Source organism: Danio rerio, chromosome 11 (genome assembly GCF_049306965.1).
Source record: "Danio rerio strain Tuebingen ecotype United States chromosome 11, GRCz12tu, whole genome shotgun sequence".
NCBI lineage: Eukaryota > Metazoa > Chordata > Actinopteri > Cypriniformes > Danionidae > Danio > Danio rerio.
The window spans coordinates 38,129,065-38,154,138 of record NC_133186.1 but is presented as its reverse complement, the minus strand read 5'-3'; the positions used below and the strand labels follow the sequence as shown (position 1 = coordinate 38,154,138).

Genomic DNA, 25,074 nt, shown 5'->3' with positions numbered 1-25,074 from the left:
CTATACTTTCACCAGTAGCTTTAGAAATGTGTAAATTATATGAACTTGCTGAAGGGTATAGGGTTGTAATATTGTCATTACTCTTTTTGTTGTACCTCATGTTACAATAATAAACATTATTGTCAATAAGCTAAAAGATTACATACACAAAATTGTGTCTGAAAAAATGGCCTGTTGGTCGTCAGGAATTCATTCTGTTTAATGAGAGGAATCTCAAGCGCGCAAAATTTAAGGCATGTCACTCGTATAGTTTTGAATGGGGGAAAGTGTAACTGTCAATATGGAAAATGAAGCCCCGCCTATAAGTACAGGAGCCAATCATCGATCGATATAGACTGATGTTTTTCCAGGGGGGTTTGGACCAGATGTGTGCCTTTACGACAGTTTTTGTGGTCAACAAATGCACTGGAATCTCAGCGACTGCTTGCTTCACAGACATAAGAAATATATCCACATAAAGTTTGAAAATTTGTACTTTTACATGAACCAAGTACACTTGAAAACAAAAGTGTTCTGGTGTTGTAATCTGTATGAAACAAATATGAAGTACTGTCCTTCCAGTCAAATGCATATCACATGACAGCGACTAGTCAAATGCCCACAAACCTGTAAACAAAGAGTCGCCATCAAGACCAGGTTGTGAAATACTTTAAAAGACAAACGCGACCAGACGATCATTATTCAGAGGATGATCATGTGTAGAACAGCCAGAAATAAAGGTTGGTGTCGTGATTTCAATCCTTTCGAGCGCACATGCGCATTAGCTCAGGCAACCAGTAAAAATGCGGATTTAGTTTGATTTGAATGTTAAGAAACAAAGCTTACACTTGTTATTTAATTTTATTGGCGATTCCAAATATGTAATGTAATCGTAAGCTTGGCAAACAGTTTCGGAGAACTTGATGTAGATGTTGAAAGATAAGTGAGAGTGTTAATTGTCAACAAAACTTCCATGGCAACTAATTTAAGTGAATTTATTTATAAACTAATTTTGAGAGGATCTCGTGCTTATGATTAACCACAGCTGGTCCTGCATTAGCTAAAGCATTATTCACTAATCGAATGATTCCTAACTCAATATAAATAACCAGAGTTCCTTACCTCAGTCATCTTCGTCTTGTAGAATCCCCCCTTCCACCCCTATTCCTCCTTTCTTTTTCTTGATAGGACGGCATGGTGGCCCAGTTCCCTCACAGCAAGAATGTCACTGGTCCAAATCACTAATAGGCCAGTCAATGTTTCTGTGCGGAGTTTACATGTTCTCCCGACGCTTGCATGGGTTTCCCTCATGTTCTTCGGTCAACAGTCCAAAAACTTGACATATAGATGAATTGAACAAATCAAATTAGCGCCATGGATGAGCTCTTAATCAACAGTATATCTCTTCATAGCAGTCCCTAATTTGTCATTAGCCCTAAATAACGGGGGGTTCTCGAGACTTACATGTAACTGAGCTCAAACTCCCCTCTCGCCCCCTGCAAATGGTAGGGTGCCCGGGACTGTAGGATCTTCTGAGCTCAGGGCTCTCTCTAAGGATAGCATGCCAAAAACGCTTTATAATCAATAATCAGCTAATTTTAAACTCTTTAAAAGTCTCCGATGTGTTCAGAAACTTAACAAAAACAAATGTAATTGGTTAGAATGACCAGCGAGACTGTTTCATATTTTAGTTTTACTAACATGGATGCATCTCTATCTCAATTTCAGATGCGTTTTTGTTTATTTTAACAGCATTTTGCCACAAACCACTGTCAATATCCGACCATCGTACTGAACTGCCTTCTACTACTTAATATTTTTGACATTATTCAATTTAGTTCACCTTTATTTCAATAGTGCTTCTACAATGTAGATTGTGTCAAAGCAGATTAACATAGAAGTTCTAGTAAATACATTACAGTGGGTGACCACGATAAAAGAGACACACAAAGGACAGATCGCAAATCAGATTCATTCCGTACGCAACCAAAGTAGGCAACTCGTGTAGGCTGTAAATTGTCAGAAGGAAATGTCTCATCATGCACTACTTTAGTCTTGTGTTGAAAGATGCAGCTGCTGTGTCATCCTGGTGCTGCAATTAACCACATTAAAAAAGAACCAAACTCCCCCCTATAGCCTACTTCCACTCGCTCTATTAGGATTTATGAATTGGATTTCATGAGCAGACCTCAAAACCTCAATTATGCTTTTTATATTTATTTGAATGAACTGAGGTGTAGTCTGGAGCAGGGCTTCAGCCCGCGACCCCCAAAATAACAATGCCAGTAACTCGCAACCCCCAAACAGCCTCTGAGGTGGTTATAAACAACCTTGGATGTAACTTCGCACCAATAGGCCCAAGTCTATTCTTTGTTTATTTTCTTTGAATGTATGTAAGTGCTGTAAATGTGCCAGAAAGTTTAGCCTGGTGCCATAAAATCAATGTGCTGCATATAATAAAGTTAATTTGATTTTTGGAAATCACCAAGCGACCTCCATTCATTGTCCTGCAACCCCCAGATTAGGAACCACTGGTCTAGTGCAAAACACGTGGATTCAAATGAATAAATATTTATTGATATATTCATTCAGGCTACTTATTTATTAAAGTTATAATATTTTTAAAAGCATAAACAGATGTTTATTAAAGTTTAATAAAGTTATAATATTTTTAAAAGCATAAACAGATGTTTATTAAAGTTTAATAAAGTTATAATATTTTTAAAAGCATAAACAGATGTTTATTAAAGTTTAATAAAGTTATAATATTTTTAAAAGCATAAACAGATGTTTATTAAACTGTTAACCCTTACTGTAGATTATGAGGTGAATAACTGTAAAATAGCCAGTGTTTTGCTGTAATAAAAGGAAAGTGTATTTTACTGTAAAAGTATTGGGATTTGTATGAAATTGTGTAGTGCGAAGAATAAATTACAGTAATTTACTTTATGTACTCATTACAGGTAGTAACTGTGACAATAAATAGTAAAATACTGTTAAACCATAACTGCCCCATCTCCTCTGATGCTTTATGTTGCTTTTTACAGAGAAGTGCATTTATATTAAGGCAGAAAACAATGATTTAGGCTTTAGCGCACACATGCACAGGATGTCTGTCTAATTGTAAATCCAAAATTGTTCCAAAATGTTTTCAGAAAATGTTGGCCCTTTAAAGGAAGCCAAGTGCTTGATTTGTTTACTTCTGAGTGTGCTCCATTCTTTGTCTATTAATTCAGATGCAGAGTCTGATGTTTTAGGCCTTAAATAAGAATGTACAATGTGTAAGTAAAATATGTTTAAATGTTTTTGAGGGTTTCTTAAAAAGGCTGTGTATTAAGTTATACTGTTGTCATCTTGAACTGTGTAGTTTGTTGTCTACATTGTTAGATAACTGGCAGTAGTGTTGCCAGTATTCTGCTGTTAAATAGGCTGGTGAGGTCTAACAGTTTACTAATTTAGTGCTAATGATAATATATTGCATGCATCACCGTGTTACTTTTTGACATGGTGATTATTTTTTATAACCTGCAGTGTTTGAAGCATCCACCAAAATGAAGAAACTTGTTTTATAGCTACATTTTAATAAATAAAACAGATTTGTTGTCTACAAACTGTTGTGTGAAAACAATTGTCTTGTTAAATGATAACATTATCATTTAAAATGTGGATTTCATCAGTGGATTGCAGGACAAAACTAAAATTATTATTAAATCTGAAATATTGATTTGGTCAAAATAACAAAGACGTGACATGTTTTCAGACAACACAATAAAGAAAATAAATAAATAAAAAGCAAGCGTTAAAAATAAAAATTATATTTTGCAGCCTGTTTAAAATATATTAAACCAGAGGATGTATTTATATAATAGTCTAAAATATACAGGGTATTAAAATGTAAAATATATTTCAATAAACTTTTTTAGGAATAAAATAGGCTATAAAACGAAAATACATAAGCAATAAATCCAGAGAAACTGAATAGGCTGTCCATGTGGTCTATAAGTTAATTTTATACATATCTCTCACACACACACACACACACACACACACACACACACACACACACACTGGATTAATTATTTTTACATTATTGGACATGTATCCAACAATAAATGACTATAGGTTGACACCTCAGTTATTTAAACAGCACTTCATAGTTTTGACTTCTGTCAGTCATGCTCCGCGCGTTGTTTACAGTCAAACAGTGTTGCCGCCATTGGCACCTTTATCACCAGCGCGCGCTCGTCTGGTCGAGCTCGAGCAGCTCGGCACTAAAATAAACCTGTGACGTCAGTCTCGGGGATTCAGTCGGTCCTCCGCCTCCGCCCTTTCCCTGCGCCGCCATGAGGAGTTCAACGTGACCGCCGCTGAGTACAACCGGCAACAACAAACTGAGCCGCAGCACGAGAGAGACACGAGCGCCTGCACGTTGCGCGCCAAATGCTCCCGGTGTGAAATAACGGCGCGTTAGCTCCCGCGCGCATCTGCTACTATTGTGTAACCATGACAACGGTGCCGTGCACGTTCATGTGCCAGCATCATGTCAGGGGAATTTGTTAATGAATACTTGCATTATATTGATGGAGCGCAACAGGTGTTCTGGACATTATTCATTTCACATCCGCTTCTGTCTAGAAGCTTCGGCAGGCTGCACGCACACATTTGGAGCCGTGTGTTGTGTGTTTGTGAAAGAATAACAAAATAATCCTTAATGCAAACACACCGAGCGATTTGGTAAATAAACTAAAATTTGAAATATGTTTAATGCTTTTTTAAAAATAAATATCCAAGATTAATGCATTTTTATGCAGATTATTTAAACAAAAATTAATAAATAAAATAATAAATATAATTTATACTTATACTTTATATTTAAGCAATATATAAAATTCAATAATTACAGCTGATCATATTAATAATATGTATGAGCACTGCATGATTATATTTATTATTTAAAATATTTGTATTATATTTAGTTGTTAAACACAAATTATTTAATATATTTGTATTGTTTAATGTAGTTGTTTATTAGCATAATATAGCTGATAAATATTACTTTACATTAACACTATTATTAATATAGGCACGTAGTTTAATATATTTCAAAAATATATTGGAATTAAATAAGTAAAATTGATCACATGAACAATGTGTGTGTTTGTAAAATGAGTTTCATGTGTTATATAACTCAAAACGAGTCTATGCGCATTCTTATATTAAGACTATAATAATTTATAATATGTACTGCTAATTTTGCAAAGAAATATATCCACAGACAGTACAGAACAGATAAAAATCCAAACACATTTTAATGATCTGATTATGTTTGTAATTCAGTCAAGAATAATTATGAAAATCATTTGCAATAAATGTTTTTAAGTATAATTATTCTTCATACAATACTCGGAGCCATGTCAACATTTGTATATATATCATCGTTTTAAAGTCAATCCAGGATAAGGCGCTCATTACACAGTGGACTAACAAGCCTCCGAGAGAAGAGCTGTTGTTCTGCGCGCAGAGAGAGCGAGAGAGAGGCGGGGGGAAAGAGAGAGAGATAGAGCGAGCGAGCAGCATGGTGGTACACGGGACACGGGAGGGCGGCGGTCTGCTGTAAATGGGTTGAGCTCTGAAAGCGCCGTCACACACGTGAGGCTCATGTGACTGGAGCTCGAGACGTGTCTGCAGTCACAGGGTTTATTTAACACGTACTTCAAATCCACCCACATACACTCATTTAACCAGCACCGGAGCCGACAAACGCCTCCTGCATCTCCACCTCACAACAACATCACTTCTGCGTCCTACTGCTGAGGCTTGAATCTGGAAAGAACTACTTCATTCGAGGAAAACACATGTGGACTTTGATAAGAGAATAACGGATTGTTTTTTATTTTTGTATCTACTTTTTGTTATTATTATTTTTGATTTACCCTATTCTTACACCAGTAAGACACTAGGGTGAAATGGAGAGGATTACCAGTGCTCAGCCTCCTCCGTGTATGTCCAAACACCCCTCGCTGGATATCTCTGACATGCAAGGGTAAGTCAGTCTCCTCAAGCTGTTTAGTGTGTGTGTTTGTGTGTGTCTGTGAACGCGACGCAGTTCTCTTATTGGCTCTATTTTACTTTATTTTATAGAATGGACTTTCCCATGTATGTGTATAAACCCAGACGAGGAATGAAGCGCAGTGAGGACAGTAAGGTACGAATGCGTAATTACGCACAAATATGAATGCGCACGCTTTTACTTATGACCTTTCTCTTATTTAAATGTATTTTGATGTTCTAAACAAGTGCGCAATTTGCCTTTTATTATTTTTTGCTTGTTTTTATGCATCGAAGTTAATATATAGTTTTATCTGCTGACCCCCAGGATACGTACAAACTGCCTCATCGATTGATCGAGAAGAAAAGAAGAGACCGAATAAACGAGTGCATCGCGCAGTTGAAGGATTTGCTGCCCGAACACCTTAAACTCACTGTAAGTAATATGGGAGTGGATGGGCTCACCTCCTCACTATGTTGTAGTGTAAAGCGCCACCTGCTTGTTGATCATGAATAAATCATGTTTGTCCTGCTTTTGGATTAGTCACGCTCCTACAATGTGCTTGATTTATATTTTATTATATAAAACCTTCACCTTTGGCATTCTGTATCTGGCATGTTAAACAAGGCGTGTTAGATTGTCATTCGGAGAATTTGAATATTTCTAACACGCACATGTGCATGCACTGGTGAGCAGAGAGGAGTGTCTTCATTCCTGCTCAGTGCAGGTTTGTCCTCTCTGAGCTGCTGCGGAGAGCGTTACATAAGAAAGATCAACATGCTTATCTGGGTTCTTCCTGTTTTAGACTCTGGGACACTTGGAGAAGGCTGTTGTCTTGGAACTCACACTCAAGCATGTGAAGGCTCTTAACAACCTGCTGGAACAGCAACAACAGAAGATCATTTCCTTGCAGAATGGATTGCAAATCGGTGAGTTTTTGATAATACCAAAAGGTCGGCACATCAAATGTGTGACCATGTTGCAGGAAGTGGCCCCGCTGAACTTTTCACCTCCCCTCCCCTTTCAGTTGTTTTCGAGTGCATTACAAAATAAAGAAATTGAGACATGCTTGCGCAACACAAAGAATGATCTGGCCTCAGGGAGTGTTGTGAAGGAAAACTTGGACTTGTTCTAATTGTTTTGTTGTTTGCAGGCGAACAGGGAAATGGGCCCTCAGAAAACAGTGAAGAGATGTTTCGTTCCGGGTTCCACTTGTGCGCCAAGGAGGTTCTTCAGTTCCTGGCCAATCAAGAGACCATGCGTGACCTGACCACTGCTCACATAATCGAGCACCTTCAAAAAGTGGCATCTGAGCTCATTCAGAGCCCACCGAGTCCTCGTCTGGACGAGCCCGCTCCCAAAGCTCAAGAGAGTCGGGAGAAACCATCAGGCCTACAGCCAAAGGCTGCAGAAGGTCATGCTAAAAACTGTGTGCCTGTCATTCAAAGGACTTATCCCCACAGCAGTGAGCAAAGCGGGAGTGATACGGACACCGACAGTGGCTATGGGGGTGAGTACGAGAAGCGTGACCAGAAAGCTCAGCGGCCGGACTGCTACGTAAAAGAAAGCGGGGCTCTCAAGTACAGCAGCAGCATTAAAGAGGAGCAGGATGAGCCACCAAGCAAACGGCCGAGGTCAGACTCCTCAGAAGATGAGTCTCTGTCAGGGCATGATGTAGTGGGCGGGCACAGCCCCTACGTGAGCTTTTCGCCACCACAGCCCCTGTGCATGCCCTTCTACCTCTTTCCGCCTGGCGCGGCTGCCGCATACTTGCCTATGCTGGAGAAGTGTTGGTACCCAGGGGCTATGCCCGTATTGTACCCAGGTCTCGGTAGCTCCCCTGCAAGCCTCTCTCCTGAGAAACTCCCCTCATCCATGGTCATGTCCTCACGAGTGGGCTCTCCTGTCTCCACTCCCACCTCCATGGACTCTCCTGCACTCCTGCAGGCCCTCAAACAAGTTCCTCCATTAAACCTGGAAACCAAAGACTGAGGACTCCATCTGGGGTCCACCACCAGCCGCTCTCTGAATGTTTTGGTCTCGAGAGTGGACTTCCCTGCTGAATAAGCTCCCGAAGAGGGTTCGGTTGAAGAGGGCGCAAAGGCAAAGTTCAAAGCAGCGAAGCAGCGCCCTCAAGCACAGCGAACAGCTGTTCTGATTCCTCTCAGAAGTACGCCGGCCTCCCTCCAACACACACAAACACACTCTCTCTTATCAGCTCCCTCCGCAACCAGCAGACACGCATCCAGAGACAGAACTGTCCCAGACGGGTAAAGGAGGCCCCGTGCAAAGCACTGTGAGACACTGTGAAGAAGGTCAAAAAGAGGACAGTGAGAGCTGTTCTCTGAGTAAAAGTATCTGGGGAGGGTGAACGGCTGCTCTCTGCACTTATGCCGAATGTTTAAGTCGTAAACAAAACTAAACCCAGAATGTGACGTGCAGATGGTCCCCCATTGATAAGGACTTTGCCCTTTGCACAAGCACCTTTTCATTTGTTGAATGTAAACGAAAAGTCCTTTTATAATAAAACATCACCCCTGTAGATGCTGCTTTTTGGACATTTCTCTGTGCCGTGGACGCTTGATCAGGAAGCTCCACTCTCTTCTGCTTCTGTGACTGCTTTAACCAATAAGAGTCGTCCTTTTAGACTAGAAGGCTACCAAATAAACGTCTTTGCATTGGTCGACTGCGTGCACGTTTCCCATCTCGCGCTCATCTGAGTTTTCTTGCATAAACGAGGACGCCACGGACTCTTGAGACGTGACGCTCGTGTAAATACGGGAGTGATGTAATCATGCTGTAGCTTCTTGAGTTTGTCATCCATTCGTGCACGTAGCTGAAGCTGTTGTGAGGTATCCGCGTTGTGTAATTATTTTGTTTATACTTCTTGTACATCTGTATTTTTGATACGTGACCCACACCTTTAAGTTTCTAGACAGCCGAGCGCTGTATGCCATGAGATTGTGTACATAGCATCATGTTCTGTGTTCATTTCTGGTCAAATTAGGACAGATCTTTGTTCATGCTGTTGCCTTTACCTGTTTAAAGCAGTAAACATGATGGCGGATATCTACATTTTTGATCCTGGATTCTTCATAGAAGCAAAAGAAAGTGAATGTAATGTTCAAAAAAACAATTAGTTTTGTATAGGAAGAGGTACTTACTTTTTATTTTGGGACCTAAGAGAAGGTTGCTTGATGTATATATTTTGTCTAAAGGTATTGTTGACATACATTAAAGTAAAAGTATTAATAAAGTCTTTTTTCCCTGTGGATATTGTCTGTGTATGTGCCTTGGAAAGCTCCAAACCATGTTTAGCAGCAAAAACATCGCTGTGTTTTTCCCATCACAGTTCGTCCTTATGTAACACTTACATAACCCATAAAACTTGCTCCGACCATGCAAATCCTTTAGACACACAATATGATAAGAGTCAGGTTACAAATATTCCAACCAGCCTCCTAACTAAAGTCTACTTGGCCGTAATAAAAAGTGTCAGGTTTTGTGACGCAGGTCAAGCCACTATTCGTATTATTAGTCTTCAAAACTGCTTTACATGTCCGAAATGCATCACGTCCCTTTCTAATGCAGTTAGCTCCTGAATTAGGTTAAGTCTATCTCTCCCCGCGTGTTTGGCTGTGTGCTGGATTCAGCGCAGCTTCACTCCTCCGCCCGCTGGGAAGTGAGCAGGCAGCGGTGTAATAATCACGCACATGTAGAGGCACACGGCAGACCGCCAGACACATGCACATATCCAGCGCAGTCCGGCCAGCTCCAGAATAAACACACGACAGCAGTCCATGATGATTAATAAGCGCTATATTAACAGTGTCATTTGTTATTAATAGATTTGAAAGGTCAATTATATAATAAAGCAAATTATATTAAGTTAAAGTGATCCTTAGGTATCGTGTTTTTTTTTACAAATAAAAAAGTATTAAATATGCACAGAAACAAAACAGGTTGATACAAAAAAAAATAATAATAATAGATAAATAAATAAATATATAAATACGTAAATTAACAAATAAAGAAATAAAGAATAGACGTACATTCCAGGGTAAAACAGCAACAACAAAGCAATCAGATATATCAAATAGCCTGACATAAAAAATAAGGCAGTATAGAAGTGCAAAAGTTAAGATGTGCATTTGTATTCAGCACAATTTAAAACTGCTTGCAGCAACAAGTGTCAGATCCTCCTGCTGCGACATGAATAGCTCATCCATCTGTCATCTTAAAGCTTGTAGCGCCATCGTGTGTCGTTTTAATCAACTGCAGCAAATCCCCAAATACTCAATTGTGTATTTTTTAAGTAATTAAACTTAACCATTACCAATATCGTTTAAACCATATGCTTTTACCCGTTTGTCAGCAAGAAGTTTTTGATCATTTAAAGTATAACATCAATGACACTTTGCATTTACACGTTTATTGTATAATGTATTTATTATCATGGCAATATATAATTTTCATAATGCTAAGAATGTTGGTTGAGCATTCCTATGTTTTGTTTTATTTTACAAAATGCCATTTGAAAATATTTAGGTTAAACTGACTTCTGAAAAAATATGTGGCTAATTATTGTAAAATGTCTTTGTATCGTTTAAGTTCACAGTTGAAAGAAGGAAAGAAACAAAAACGTAAAGAAATCATTTCATTTGATAAATAGATTTGGAAAATCTGTGTATCGCTTTGTTTGCATAACAAAAAAAAAAGTTTGTTTATTGACAAAATAATTTTAATTAAAAAGCAAGCAATGAAAATGTATTATTCAAACAAATAAAATGTATATAAAATGCTTGCATTGTTTAGGATAAAATAGTGCGACTAGTCATGCATGTTTTATAAATATTAACAGTAATCTACTTATTTAATCAATTTTAAAATACAGATATGTTACATAAAAATGTAAAAATAAATTAATATACATATTTTACACGATGCAATCGGTTTTCTCAAATGGTTTGAGTTACCTTGTTAACTTACCTTATGCAAATATTGTTTTTGCAAGGATACACAGATTTCCAAATCTTCTTTTGATTTCTTGCTTGTTCATTTTATTTTTATTTCATTAAAAAAGCGTTGTTTTTTTCTAGAACGTTATTTATTTGGCTACGTTTTTATGTTTCTTTCCTTCTTTTAACTATGAAAATTAAAACATACAAAGACATTTCACAGCAAATATAGCACATATTTATTTCAGAAGTCAGTTTAACCTGCTTCCTTTCTGAAAATGGCGTTTTAATAAAAGTAAAAAATATACTGTATATACTCTCTCAGAAATAAATACACGAGCTGTCACTGGGGTGGTACCTTCTCAAAAGGTACACGTTTGTACCTAAAGGGTACACACTGGTACCTTAAAGTATACATTAGTACCTAAACATTTTAAGTGGAACACTTTTGTACTTTTTAGGTACTAATATGAACCCTTGAGGTATTAATGTGGACATTTTAGGTACAAATTTGTACCTTTTGAAAAGGTACCACCCCAGTGACAGCGCATGTACTTTTTGTTTCTTAGAGTGTAGAAATTATATATTCTTATATATATCCTCAGTATTATGAAATGTATGTCCATTGAAGTTCAAGTACACCCAAAAAGAAAAGTTTTGTCATCATTTACTCACCATTCACTTATTCACAATATTTGAGTTTCTTTTTCTGTTAAACACAAAATTATATATTTTAATTTTAAGATTGTTACACATCTACTTCCAAAAAATACTATGGAAGTCAATCGATCCCAACAACCAGCATTTTTCTAAATATCTTCTTTATGTTCAGCAGAAGAAAGAAACTCAAATAGGATTACAACCACAGGGAGAGTAAATGATGACATAATTAATTTTTTTTTGGGGGGGGGGGGGGGGGGGAGACATTACAATAAACATAACACTATCAAGATATGTTAATTATAATAATCTGAATAATGAAGTTTTGTTAATAATCTATTTATTTTGTTGATTAAGTTTCATATTCATAAGTGTACAATTTTCAACAAAAACCCTGATTTACGTTTTATAAGGAACTGAAAAATTACTTTTGTATTATTCAACATTAAAACTGCCATTTGTGCTCTATTTTCATAATTTTTGATTAATGTAAAGGTCCTGCTTGTTTGTAATTGTAAGTATTGGGTTTGATTATTTATACTCTTGTTTTTTGTGTTTGTTTTGTTTCCTTATTTTTAAATATTTTTTTATTATTATTTACCTTCTATCACGCGGGCATTGTTGTTTCATGTATCTGTTGTTTAAAGCATAATCATAAAAAATAAATACAAAAATAAAAATAAATAAACAAATACTATAGGACTTTTGTTCTATCGGACTTTTATTCTGAAAGTTAGCGTCAAGGTTGAGCGGCACGTTTGATGCGCGTCAGCTGATGTCACATGACTCGAGCCGCTTCCTCTTTCAGACTTTTTTTCCTATCTCCAGCAGGAACACAGACTCATCATCCTGACCGTCGGATTTGTCCCGCAGCAGCGCAGAGATGTTGTCCCTCTTCCACCGGCTCCTCGACTGGATCAGGTCGCTCTTCTGGAAGGAGGAGATGGAGCTCACGCTGGTGGGCCTTCAGTACTCCGGGAAAACCACTTTCGTCAACGTGATTGCTGTAAGTCTGCATTCAGTGCTTGTCTGAGTTGTTGATAATGTACTGCTGTCATGTGTAAATGATGTCATGCTGTCATGCTGATGACTCAAGGCCAGACAGAGGCGGAGGACAGCTTTAAAACCTGTTTATATTAGTCATGTGCTGTGAAGAGTTTGGTTGGGATGTTTCACATAGGGTCAAGTTTGCATATGATATGTTATTTATTTACAAACCATGTAGAGTTTAATGATTGTATTTTGTCAATAATATGACTTTTAGGGTTTATGAGATGGTCACTAGCGTTTTATAGTTTCTAAGAGCTTAATGTAATATGCATATAATGTAAAATATCATAATTTAATATACAGAATCTATATGACTAGTTAAATTCTAACTTCTAAATTCTAGATTATTATTTCCTTCTAAGATGTTATATTATATTTTATTATCTTATCTTATCTTATATTGTATTATATTATATTATATTATATTATATTTATTGTATTATATTATTCGTTTCAAAGCATTAAAATAAGGAATGGGGCTGTTTTCTTTTATATAAAGCGTTTAAAATATGTATAAATATTTTTAATAAATTATATAGTTCGAATTATATAATATTATATTACATTACATTACATTATATTATATTCATTCATTCATTCATTTATTCATTCATTTTCTTTTCGGCTTAATCCCTTTGTTAATCCAAGGTCGCTACAGCGGAATGAACCGCCAACTTATCCAGCACGTTTTTATGCTGAATGGCCTTCCAGCCGCAACCCATCACTGGGAAAAATATTATATTATATTATATTATATTATATTATATTATATTATATTATATTATATTATATTATATTATGTGGCCACTGGCGTTTTGTAGTTTATATAAGTTTAACCCTTTAATGCACTTCATGGGTCTAAATTGACCCGTCTGTTTATTTTTTCTATATCTATTTTATAGCTTGTGCATCAAAGGGTTAATATAATATAAATACAATAAATGTAATATAAAATAGTTTAATATACAGAATCTATGTAACTAGATAAATTCACTGCAAAGTTAAACATTTAAGCTTTAGGATTATTGTGATTTTTAAAAAAAAAAAATTGTGATTATTATCTCCTTCTAAGATATTATCATTTATTTATTCATTTTCTTGTTGGCTGAATCCCTTCATTAATCCGGGGTTGCTACAGCGGAATGAACTGCCAACTTATCCTGCACATTTTTACGCAGTGGATGCCTTTTCAGCCGCAACCCATCACTGGGAAACAAAACAGAACTAAATTATTTAAATAAAATTTTAAACTATAGTTACAATTAATGCCAATTAATTGTCAGCACAAAAATCATGATTTTGACTGATCTATCAGTAATGACATAAAAAAAGGCATTGTCATGAACAATATTTTTTCTGTAATACGCTCCATCTCATTTACTCAAACCTGATTTTATCACTGGGCAACATGCTTGACTGAGTACCAGTGACTATCCCACTTAGGGGATTTTGAAAACTTGTCCTTTTGCTTCCCAAATTTGCTTCTGCAATGCAGCACAGTGGGTTTATAAACCAAAAACACCCTTTTGCTCATCAAAACATGTTGGTTTTATTTTTATGAGGAAAAGAAACTGCTCCTTCGGGTGTCACTAATAAAAACAATTCCCGCTTCGTATGACCACTGATAAATGTGATCCTATAAGATTTAAGATTAATTAAAAGCAGATACACTGTAATATGATGACGATGATCCGGTGGTATTGCACACAGCAAGAAATGGAGAAGCACCACAAGAGGAAATGATAAAAATACAAGCTTTCACCACTCAGGTGTTTTGCATTATGAGCGTATACAGTATGTGCCTAAACTCTTTTCAGTCATGAGGCGTTTGGAGTATAATTATTAAGGGAACTTCTTGTTTTACATTTTCCACTCAAAAGTGATCTGCTTGTTTTAATATTTTACTCTTGCACAGTTTTACTATTGTAGTCGGTCATGAGACTTTCTGGCCTGTTTGAACAAAAATTCGCATTACTGCAGCTAGAAATCTCCAAGACTTGCTTGTGCGAGTGTTTTAGGCGAAAGTTGAAAGCTTTGACTGCACATTATTGTTGACTTCCTCTTATGCGTGCCGTTATTTTTAAACCTTTGCAACCATGTGACTGGATGATTTTACAATGTGATACGGTGAGAGCTGATATGACATTGTAAAGTATAAAAATTCGCCATGAGAGTCTAAAAGCTTTGATAACATGTAAAAATAACAATATAACTTGTAAAATTGACAACATATTAGTTCTTAGCACTGGTTAGCACATTGAGCTAGACATGCCTTGCCTAGTCATTGTTTTGGTCACGTTAGGGTTAAACTTTGCAGTTACTCCACAGTCCTGTGTGTTTTTAACTCGTACTCAACTGGAATCTATATTCAACATTGCAGATCCTGTGATGTGACTAGTGCGCATGTGCACATTGTGATGCTGAAACAATATGTTATGCAGCCCTACTATAAATAATGTATTTTGTGACACCACAAAATAAACGATGGAGCATAATGTGAACTGATAGACTTATTATTTTCATCCATGCGCTATATACAGTTGAAGTCAGAATTATTAGCCCCCCTAATTTATTAGCCCCCCTGTTTAATTTTTGCCCAATTTCTGTTTAACGGAGAGAAGATTTTTTCAACACGTCTAAACATAATAGTTTTAATAAATCATTTCTAATAACTGATTTATTTTATCTTTGCCATGATGACAGTGAATAATATTTTACAAGACATTTTTCAAGACACTTCTATACAGCTTAAAGTGACATTTAAAGGCTTAACTAGGTTAATTAGTTTAACTAGGCAGGTTAGGGTAATTAGGCAAGTTATTGTATAATGGTGGTTTGTTCTGTTGACTATCGAAAAAAAATATAGCTTAAAGGGGCTAATTTTTTCCTTAAAATGGTGTTTAAAAAATTAAAAACTGCTTTTTATTTTAGCCGAAATAAAACAAATAAGACTTTCTCCAGAAGAAAAAACATTATCAGACATACTGTGAAAATGTCCTTGCTCTGCTAAACATCATTTGGGAAATATTTAAAAAAGAAAACAAAATCCAAAGGGGGGCTAAGAATTCTGACTTCAACCGTATATGTATCATCATATTGCACAACCACAGTCTACATGTCTTTCTTTTCCACTAGTCTGGTCAGTTCAATGAAGACATGATCCCTACAGTCGGCTTCAACATGAGGAAAGTCACCAAAGGGAATGTAACAATAAAAGTAAGTGTTATCTGCACTGATTATTCTGCTGCATCATGAATGGATTATGAATAAATCATCAATACCTGATATCATGTCATCTTGTTTTTAATATAGATTTGGGATATAGGTGGGCAGCCGCGGTTTAGGAGCATGTGGGAACGATATTGTCGTGGCGTCAACGCCATTGTGTGAGTGATCTGCTGTTCATCATTTTGGAGACTTTAAAAATGGTTTATTCTTTTGCCCTCTGTGATTGGTCAGTGGTGGTTTAATATATGTCTTAATATATAATGACAGTAGTATACTGTAAGAACTTAAAAGTAAAGTAGGCATATTACACTGGAGCCATATCAGGCCTGAGCCAGCATCATGAAATGGGTGGTTCTTTTTACTTTTTTTTTAGTATGGTGCTTCACACCTTGTTATTGGTCATTTTTTGTTTTAAGATTAAGGTCCAAGATTTAGAAAAAAAAAAAAAAAAACAGTAGCGAAAGATGACTTCTCTTACGTCAGATTGAACTCATGAAAATTATTTGTTAGCATTAGCTAAAATTGATTAGCTTTACAGTCATGACAGCGACCAGAGGATTCCACTTGGTCTTAAAGCCTTTTTCAATGGATTGTTTTTACTATTTATGATGAAACAGCAGTCAAAATAGGACAAATGAGCTTATGTATGGGGCAAATTCTGGACCTTTGTCAGTGAGGGGTGGGTCTTCCGAACACCCCCTGGCTACAGGCCTGCATATATATATATATATATATATATATATATATATATATATATATATATATATATATATATATTTTTTTTTTTTTTTTTCTAGCAAGTCAATAGAAAAAAGCAGATTAATAATAATAATAATAATAATAATTAAATATGCACTGCTTCAAAACATTGGGTTCAGTAATAAATAAATGTGAAAAAATTGTGAGAAATGACAACATTATTATAAAATCAGATTTCTATTTCAATGTGATGTGATGTAATTTTGTTTTGTAATATTGTGTGATGGAAAAGCTGAATTCAGAAACAGTTGTTATGCTTGATTATGATTTTCAGAATTTTTCAGAATAGATCATTTTCATTGTAAATAGCAATCATTATATTTTATAACACTATAAATGTATTTATGGTCACTTTTGAAGTTAATTCAATATTACAAATAGAAGTTTAATTTTGTCACTTATCCCAAATAAATAATTAAAGTTTCATCTTATTGCTTTTTTTTGTTCTGTAATGGACGATTATTTCATGAACTTATATTAGAGAACAGAATAATTTCCCTCAAATCAATATTTTATTCCTATTTACTTACTTACTTGAGTAATTAGTGGGCTCAAGTTCTGTCGTCTGAACATCATTACAAAATAAACCTTTTGAAGTGTGTTGAGGATCACCATATGAGCATTTATTAGTACAATAAGATCTGGCTTATTTTGTATTTATTCTTACATACAGTATTAGTTTTAGCATCACATTTATTTAATTTATTAATGTTTATTAATGAATTAAAACCTCTGTGGTTATTTTCAGGTATATGGTGGATGCCGCAGATCGTGAAAAGGTGGAAGCCTCAAGAAATGAACTACACAACTTGTTAGACAAACCACAGCTGCAAGGCATTCCTGTAAGAGGATTTCTGCCATAATAAAGGGGACCTTTTATGCAAAAATCACTTTTATAAGGGGTTTAAACCCCGTTGTGTGGCAACACTTTAGGAATATAGCCAGCCTCTTATGGTAAAAAATAAATGAATTATATTTTGTATAATCACACTTCATAAAAAAAGGCTGCATAAATAATTTGATTAATATTCTCATTTTATACGTGTCATCAAAGTGGGAAAGCGCTGCCCATTAGTGATGATGCCTCCCTCATTAGCATAAACAGCTCTAAGTGAGAAGCAGCCCTCTGCTATTAAAGTTTTGAATCTGTCACTATGCTGACACATAGGTGTTTATGGCTCCACCCCCTTTTTGAAAAGGCTTGGAGCACAATCTAATGGGAATTTAAAGCGACAGTCAGCAAAACGCCGCAATTAGGATCAAAGCCTAAAATGGGGAGATTCAGAGAATTCTAAAAGATTATCTTTGCACTATTTTGAGTTGAAATGTCACACACACACATGCTCTAGAGACATCAGAGACTTATTTCATATCTTTTACACCCTTTAATGTAGAGAATAATTTCCTAATAATTGATGTTAATAGAGGATCTGCACCCTTAATCTCTTAATAATAGTTTGTGTTGTTTTATTTGCACTGAATTGACAAAACCCACTGATAATCAACAAGCCCAGCTATCGTACCACACCTTTCCCAGATCTTTCCAGAGCTGCTGTGTCGTATTTTAAGGAGCATGACTAAGCATCTGTAGCGTCAGCTCCTGAGGTCCGAGATGTCCTCACTGGGGGGTCATTAAAGGTCTTATCTTCAGCAGAGAAATCAACGCAGAGGAAACAGATCACTCATTGATTATCTGTCTGTAAAGAGTGATGGGAATTCTGCCAGCGGCGTTCAATGTTTGCTAAATCCACCAATATAAAAAGACAGCTTTAGCACACTCTGATGTAAAACCAACACCCAGATACATAAATCTTTCAGGATTGGAAGCAAACGTGCCAGTGTGAAACATGCAGTTTAAAGCTAAAGAGATTTAAGAGGTGCATTGTGGGTGATTTATTGTCAACTTATCCTCCACAGGTACTTGTCCTTGGCAACAAGAGAGACCTCGCCAGCGCACTAGATGAGAAACAACTCATTGAAAAGCTGTAAGATTTTTGTTTGCCATTATTTGAGCTTTGAATATGTATGGGGCCGTGAGAGAGACTTTTATAACATTTTCTGTTTCATATTGTAGTCATATAAATAATTTCTGCATGTTTTTGATATTATAAAATTTTATAGCATCAAACGCGAGTGATTTGCATGTTAATCAATGCATAGATGCGAACAGACATCCTGCAGCGCGTTACCTGCGAATGAGGTGATTTGCACGAATGAAGCATCACGTGTAGAGTTTTTAGCACGATTGACGCACTTAATGCACATATTGTGTGTTTCGCGCAAATTGCTCAAGTTCGAAAATCTGAATTTTAGAGGATGTTCACGCTGCGTTAACCAATCTGTAGCTTGCTTTTGTGGGGCAGGGGAAAATCCTCCTGCTGAAACTGGACAACAGTTCATCAGCCCCTGAAAGCACACTCATCCAGGTTAGGTTTCTGCAGGAGTTTCTGAGCTCACCGAGCTGGGTGCACCTCTGAAAGAATCTAGTGGACTCAGACATAGCTCCAAATGAATCTACACTGTTTTTCAGCCTTCATAAAGCACATAAAGATTTTCTTAATAAAATCCATGTTGGCAACGAAGCTACAGTCACTGGGCAGACAGAAGCCCTGCCCATCACGAAAATCCACGTCTGTTGTTAAGTAAATTTGACGAGTGAATGAAGCGGATTTGATGCGCTAATGAAGCGAGTAAACTTAAAATGTTAGCGTGTCTATTAATGTGCGAATATCGCGATTTATCCAGGCTTGCCATGTCTGGTTTGAACACAGCATAAAGGTGCGGTATGTAAGTTTGATACCCCGTGGTTGAACTAGGTATTGCATTCCTGGATCAAAACAAACACAAGCGCAGTTTGCCAGACTAAAGACCAACCAGCAGCAGCAGATCTCAGATTTTGAAAATGAAATAAACCGTTTAAAATTGAACTTTAGACTCAACACCAACACATATCAGTGATTCAGCATGTGCATTTAATAATATTAAAGAGGTTTAATATGTATTAATTAGATTATAAACCTTACTATTTCATGAGTGACTGCACTTCTGTGCTTCTGAATGGCTGTATTTAAAATTTCTGTTGTGTTTCATCTGGTGCAAACAGCCAAATTGCTTGTCACTGTCTTGTTGTTAGGACATAAGGTTACAATGTAACCTGCTCACCCAATGTTTACGCGCTTAATATTTATAATATTTGCTAATTAATAACCTCATATGGAGCTTTGAATCTCATTTCTGAGTGTGCTACTGTCCATCGCAGGTCGCATTTCGGTAAAAGACGCATTCTTTGAGAGCCTTTCTGAATGAATGGATGAAACGCATGGTTTTCCAACAAGGCAACTCAAAGTGCTGAAATATAATTGGCTAAAGTGGCACTGGGTGGGTAAAAGGGACCAAAACAAAGACAGCCGTTCTGGCACGCAACATTCATTTTCAAAGCAGAATATCTGACTTCAGCATTGTTTTTCAGATAAACAAAAACGTTCACACAGCATGCTTCTTAAATATCTGCAAACAATATGGTATTTTTATGCTTTACAAGAGTCAAAAACTTACATACAGCACCTTTAACTAAGACAAATATGTACATTTCAAGAGCTTTGGCTACAAAATGGCAACTTTAAAGACTGGATGCAGTTGTTTCCATTCATTTATTTTCAAAATCCGAGATACATTATTGATTGTTGCTCTCATAATTGTTATTAAATTAATACAAAAATGATATTCAAGATCCAACAATTTTAATATTATGTAAAAAACACAACAGCGCCTTGTTTTTCCGTCCCTTATAGGCTAGGGAAATTCAGCCTTTTAATCAGTAAAAGTCAAGGGATTTGACATTTGGCTAAGAGTGGAAACCCTTGACCATTCCTGTATCTTTAGAACTGTTTTGGGAGGCTACTCTCAAAAATAGCTAACGTATTTTTTCCCTGCAGAAACTTGTCTGCCATTCAAGACAGAGAAATCTGCTGCTACTCTATTTCATGCAAAGAGCAAGACAATATAGGTGAGTTTTTATTTTATTATAATAGCTTTGCACATGTTTATTGTGTTAAAATTGATCTCAACTTATTCCTTTGGTCATGCCAAGAACATTAATACTAAATATGCCATATTTGGCTAAACTTCCTGTCCGCCATATTGATTTTGTTAAAAAAGAAATCAACAAATTTGACTTGGGTCCTCGTCAGACCATGATGACCAAGTGTTGTGAAATCCGTGTCAAAAGCTAAGTGTTTTTTAATTAAGGCACCGTCAAATGTGCTGGTATAATACAAAACTAAATCAAGTTTGTCTCTTTGCAATGCTTTAGATATATTGACGCCAAACTTTAGGTTCTTTATTGTCACCTAACACTTACCACAACACATCAAAATTGCAACTCTGTCACCTATTGGTCAAAAGTTCTAGACCAGGGGTGTCCAAACTCGGTCCTGGAGGGCCGGTGTCCTGCAAACTTTAACTTCAACTTGTCTCAACATGCCTGCAAGGATGTTTCTAGAAAGCCTAGCAAGAGTTTGATTAGCTAGCACAGTTGTGTCTGATTAGGGATGGAACTAAACTTTTGCAGGACACCGGCCCTCCATAACCGAGTTTGGACATACCTGTTCCAGACCAATAAATCATATGTTAAATCTTTTCATGTTTTTTTTTATATTTTAAGTGAAACATACTTCAAATATATTTTAAAACTCATTGTTTCATTGGTCTGTTGCTACTAACTTTGTTGTTTTTGGACTGCTTTGATCATTCTGCCTCTGGACAGCTTTTCTCATTCTGCCTTCTGACTGCTTTGCTCGTTATAGGTCTGAACGGCTTTGCTCATTATTAGTCTGAACTGCTTGGCCAATTAATTGCTTCTTGCAGCTATATCAGCTTTTATTTTTAAACTGATGTTTGATGAATTAAAAAAAAAATACCATTGAAACAGAATAGCAGCTCCCTGCTGGCAGTCGAGTACAATACATACATATACATTGTAGTAGACAACAGCAGTCAAGTTTTTAGGAAATTGTAGAAATCTGCTGAAAACACTTGGGAAAAAATGAGAGTGAATCTGGTGCAGTGAACATTTTTTGTGTTCACAAATGACTGGTGGAGTCCTACTGGAGGTCAAGGATATTCACTTCAGTGGCTGACAATTAAATGACTCCTTGATCACCACGCTGTGGCTCAATCGCGCTGCAGCCACTGATTTGTTATGCTACTTTTTGTTTGTGTTTTTTTTTTTTAATTTCTATTGATCCGAGAAGCCATCAGTTTGCATTTATTACACTATAAAGAAAAGACTATTTGTATTAATCATGGGTATTAATGTAAAGCATCAGCTCCCTAGCTATGTCACATACACAAACCACTTTTGCAGAAAAAAAAAAATTGTAATGGCACACAATAACAATGACATCATTTTTAAGTTACAGTCATCATAGATAGTTTATCAGTTATTTCACAGTTCTTCTGATGTCAGATAGCTGCATCAAGTTAATTTGCATGCTTGCATAATGATACATTGACTGTTTTATTCAAGCTATAGCTCCAAGAATTAGTTTTTTTTACTTCTAGTCATTGTTTGTTTGTTTCTTTTGTCTGAATTCCTGAAATTAGGTCATAAGCTAAAGGAAACCTACATGAATTGTTCTTATAATATTGTAAAGCTGGAGTTTGTGATGACATGCATTCAGAAGATATTATGAGTAAAGCAGCATAGAATTTAAATAGCTAAAACAATTTAATACTCCAAAATAAAAGTTATAATGTTACTAAGGGCAAACTTTACTGGGCATCCTTCATTGACTTTATAGACTGGAAAAAAAGCCTGGCTATTATCTCATAAGTATTGCATTCCCAATAGTAATTAGATTACAATTACAATTACTATTGACAATAGTATTAAAATTCCTCATAAAATATATCCAGTGAATAGTACTGTGGCAAAGTATATGCAGGTTGATAGTTAGTTCATGCTCATTTTGTAAAACTGAAGACGAAACCCTGATTTACATATTTTTTTCAGTGTGAAAGCACAAAAAGCTTTTGGAATAGCTTATATCTTCATATAGGTAATTCAATTGCTTCTTCCATCCCCTTTCAATGACAGGATTTTATTTGTTACTTCAAAAGTAAAACCGATATACCAGAGAACTACATTGTTAACTTTTTTTATTTTGTATGAGATATATTTTATTCACAAAAAAAATTTCTCAAATTCGGAAATATGTGTTTTTATTAAATCTCTTAGGCTGCTTAAAACAAGAAAATTAATAGATACTTAGATTATTATGATCAATTTTTTGGAAATATCACAGATACAGCAGTCTTTCTTTTCTCTTGCTGTATTTGTGTTATGTATGTCTTTATTTTTCCTTTTTTCTTTTTTTTACTGTTTTATGGGTGTTTGTAATATTATTTAACCTGATTTGTTAAGCTATTATCATTGTTACTATCATTGTCTTTTTTAATGTAGGTTCGAATTTTGTATGTTTGTTACTGAAGTCAATAAAAAAAAATATTAAAGATGCATAGAATTTTTAGTCAACAAAATTTAGTAGTGTTTGGCAGAAAGAGAAAAAGTCTATGCTGCACCACACTGAACAGCAGTATTCAGTGCACTGGTTTCACTCTCAGTTCAGCTGTATTCTTTCACATCAGACATGGAAAGCAATGCGCTATGAAACCCATTTATTTCAACGGCTTGTATCATGTAAAGGTGGTTTGTGTCTGCACAAACCATAACAGCCCACAGGACAATTCTATATAGTATACTGTAGTTGTTCCTGTTGCCTGAGATAGCACTACTCTGCTGTCATGGCAACACTGGTAAAATGAAGCCTCTTCTCACATTCACTGTCATATAAAATTATTTAATTTAGATAAATGTAAAAGGTGTTACAAAATTTCTTCATAATATTCAGTAAAATAATAAAGAATAGTTACAAGAATTTTGGTTTTCGATTTTGGTTTTTCGGGCAAGTGCATCGAGAATTTTCATTTTGGTGCATTCCTATCTATGAGAATATAATTTTTTATCTGTTCCTCTGTCCATTTTCTTCCTGCAGATATCACATTGCAGTGGTTGATCCAACATTCAAAATCTCGGAGAAGTTGAGAACAGATCTCGTCCCACCTGTTCAGTCCAATCCTGCTCCAGTTCCAGATCCCGACTCTGTTCCGTGCTCCTCAGACCAGCCAACCCTTCCTGTGACGCAGTTCCTCCCAGCCGCATCTGTCTGTCCTATTCATTCTCTATCACACACAGACTTTCAGTAAAACACCTTCACTGGTGGGCCTCAGAATCAACTCATGATGTATTATCATTCAACTTCTTTGTTGTTGTTGTAGTATTTTATTTTTTCAAGTTTAAGCTGAACCTCTTTTGACCATTGACAAAGCTTTGAGTGTCAGGGGGTGTTGACATATGACACAGTTTGCCACTAAAAACCTTGTATGTTATTTGCCTATTCTTTTACACAAAAACAAGCTCTGAATACTGATTTTAAAATGCAAGTTCTTTAAAAAAAATGGTATCATTATGTCTCCCTGTAAACTACGAAAATGCCATTTTTGCAACATTATGCAAATTCTGTTTTGGGTCAATTTATAGGCAGGTGTAAATTAGGGTTGGGTTGATAGACGATGCCATCATCCATTGCTGATTGCCAATAGACATCACAATGCTGAGCCAGCATTTTGATCCTCCGCCCTCCCCCGTCACAGCAGAAGCCTGCCTGCAAAAAATACTGCTCTGTTTACACTGATACGTCTTAGTTGTAAAATTCCATTTTAGAATGAAAATTATCCACGTCCACACTCATGTTTCATCTAGCATTTCTGTAAAAATCTCCATCCTCACTATACCGCTGAATGTACATGACGTGACCACACACACACACACACACACACACACACACACACACACACACACACACACACTCTGGCATGCGCTGCAGCATATGCGCACGTCTGAGCTCCAGGCAGTGAGCAGATGCTTTGAGCACAAAAAGGTGTTTTTCCTTTTTCTTTAAAAAATAAGTTAATAAGGTTTTCTTTAAGTAATATAGAATTTGGAATAATCTCTATTATGACACTGTTTATATCTGTCCCCATTTGGGTGTCATTACAATAACAAAGCCCAGCTCATTAATATTCATGACCTCAAGCTCATGGACGGGCGTCATAGACAGTAGCCTTCAACATAAAGCATCTAAATTCTGTAATCTATTCTTAAATATGATCTAGTGCGGTTTGATGGACATTGTGGCATTTACAATAATTACAGAGCATTATGTTAAGTGCCTTCTGCAGTTTGGAAACCCAAAATGAATATGGTTGTATATCAGCTATAGTCTAAAATTATTGTAGGTGCCATTATTACCTTTAGCACTGCTTGTTGTG

General features: G+C 36.1%; 2 protein-coding genes across 2 annotated transcripts; both read left to right on the top strand.

The window, feature by feature from the left end:
* The first annotated feature begins 5,704 nt into the window (after positions 1-5,704).
* On the top strand, positions 5,705-9,300 carry bhlhe40 (basic helix-loop-helix family, member e40). The gene is given in 5 exon segments (NM_212679.2): positions 5,705-6,022; positions 6,121-6,184; positions 6,356-6,463; positions 6,834-6,957; positions 7,182-9,300. Coding segments are annotated over 5 exon segments (1,212 nt in total). The 5' UTR covers positions 5,705-5,945; the 3' UTR covers positions 8,021-9,300.
* A 3,113-nt stretch (positions 9,301-12,413) lies between these two features.
* arl8bb (ADP-ribosylation factor-like 8Bb) lies at positions 12,414-24,260 on the top strand. Its single transcript, NM_001326478.1, is given in 7 exon segments — positions 12,414-12,652; positions 15,832-15,912; positions 16,009-16,082; positions 17,432-17,525; positions 18,601-18,668; positions 20,619-20,689; positions 23,739-24,260. Coding segments are annotated over 7 exon segments (561 nt in total). The 5' UTR covers positions 12,414-12,529; the 3' UTR covers positions 23,789-24,260.
* Positions 24,261-25,074: the final 814 nt, after the last annotated feature.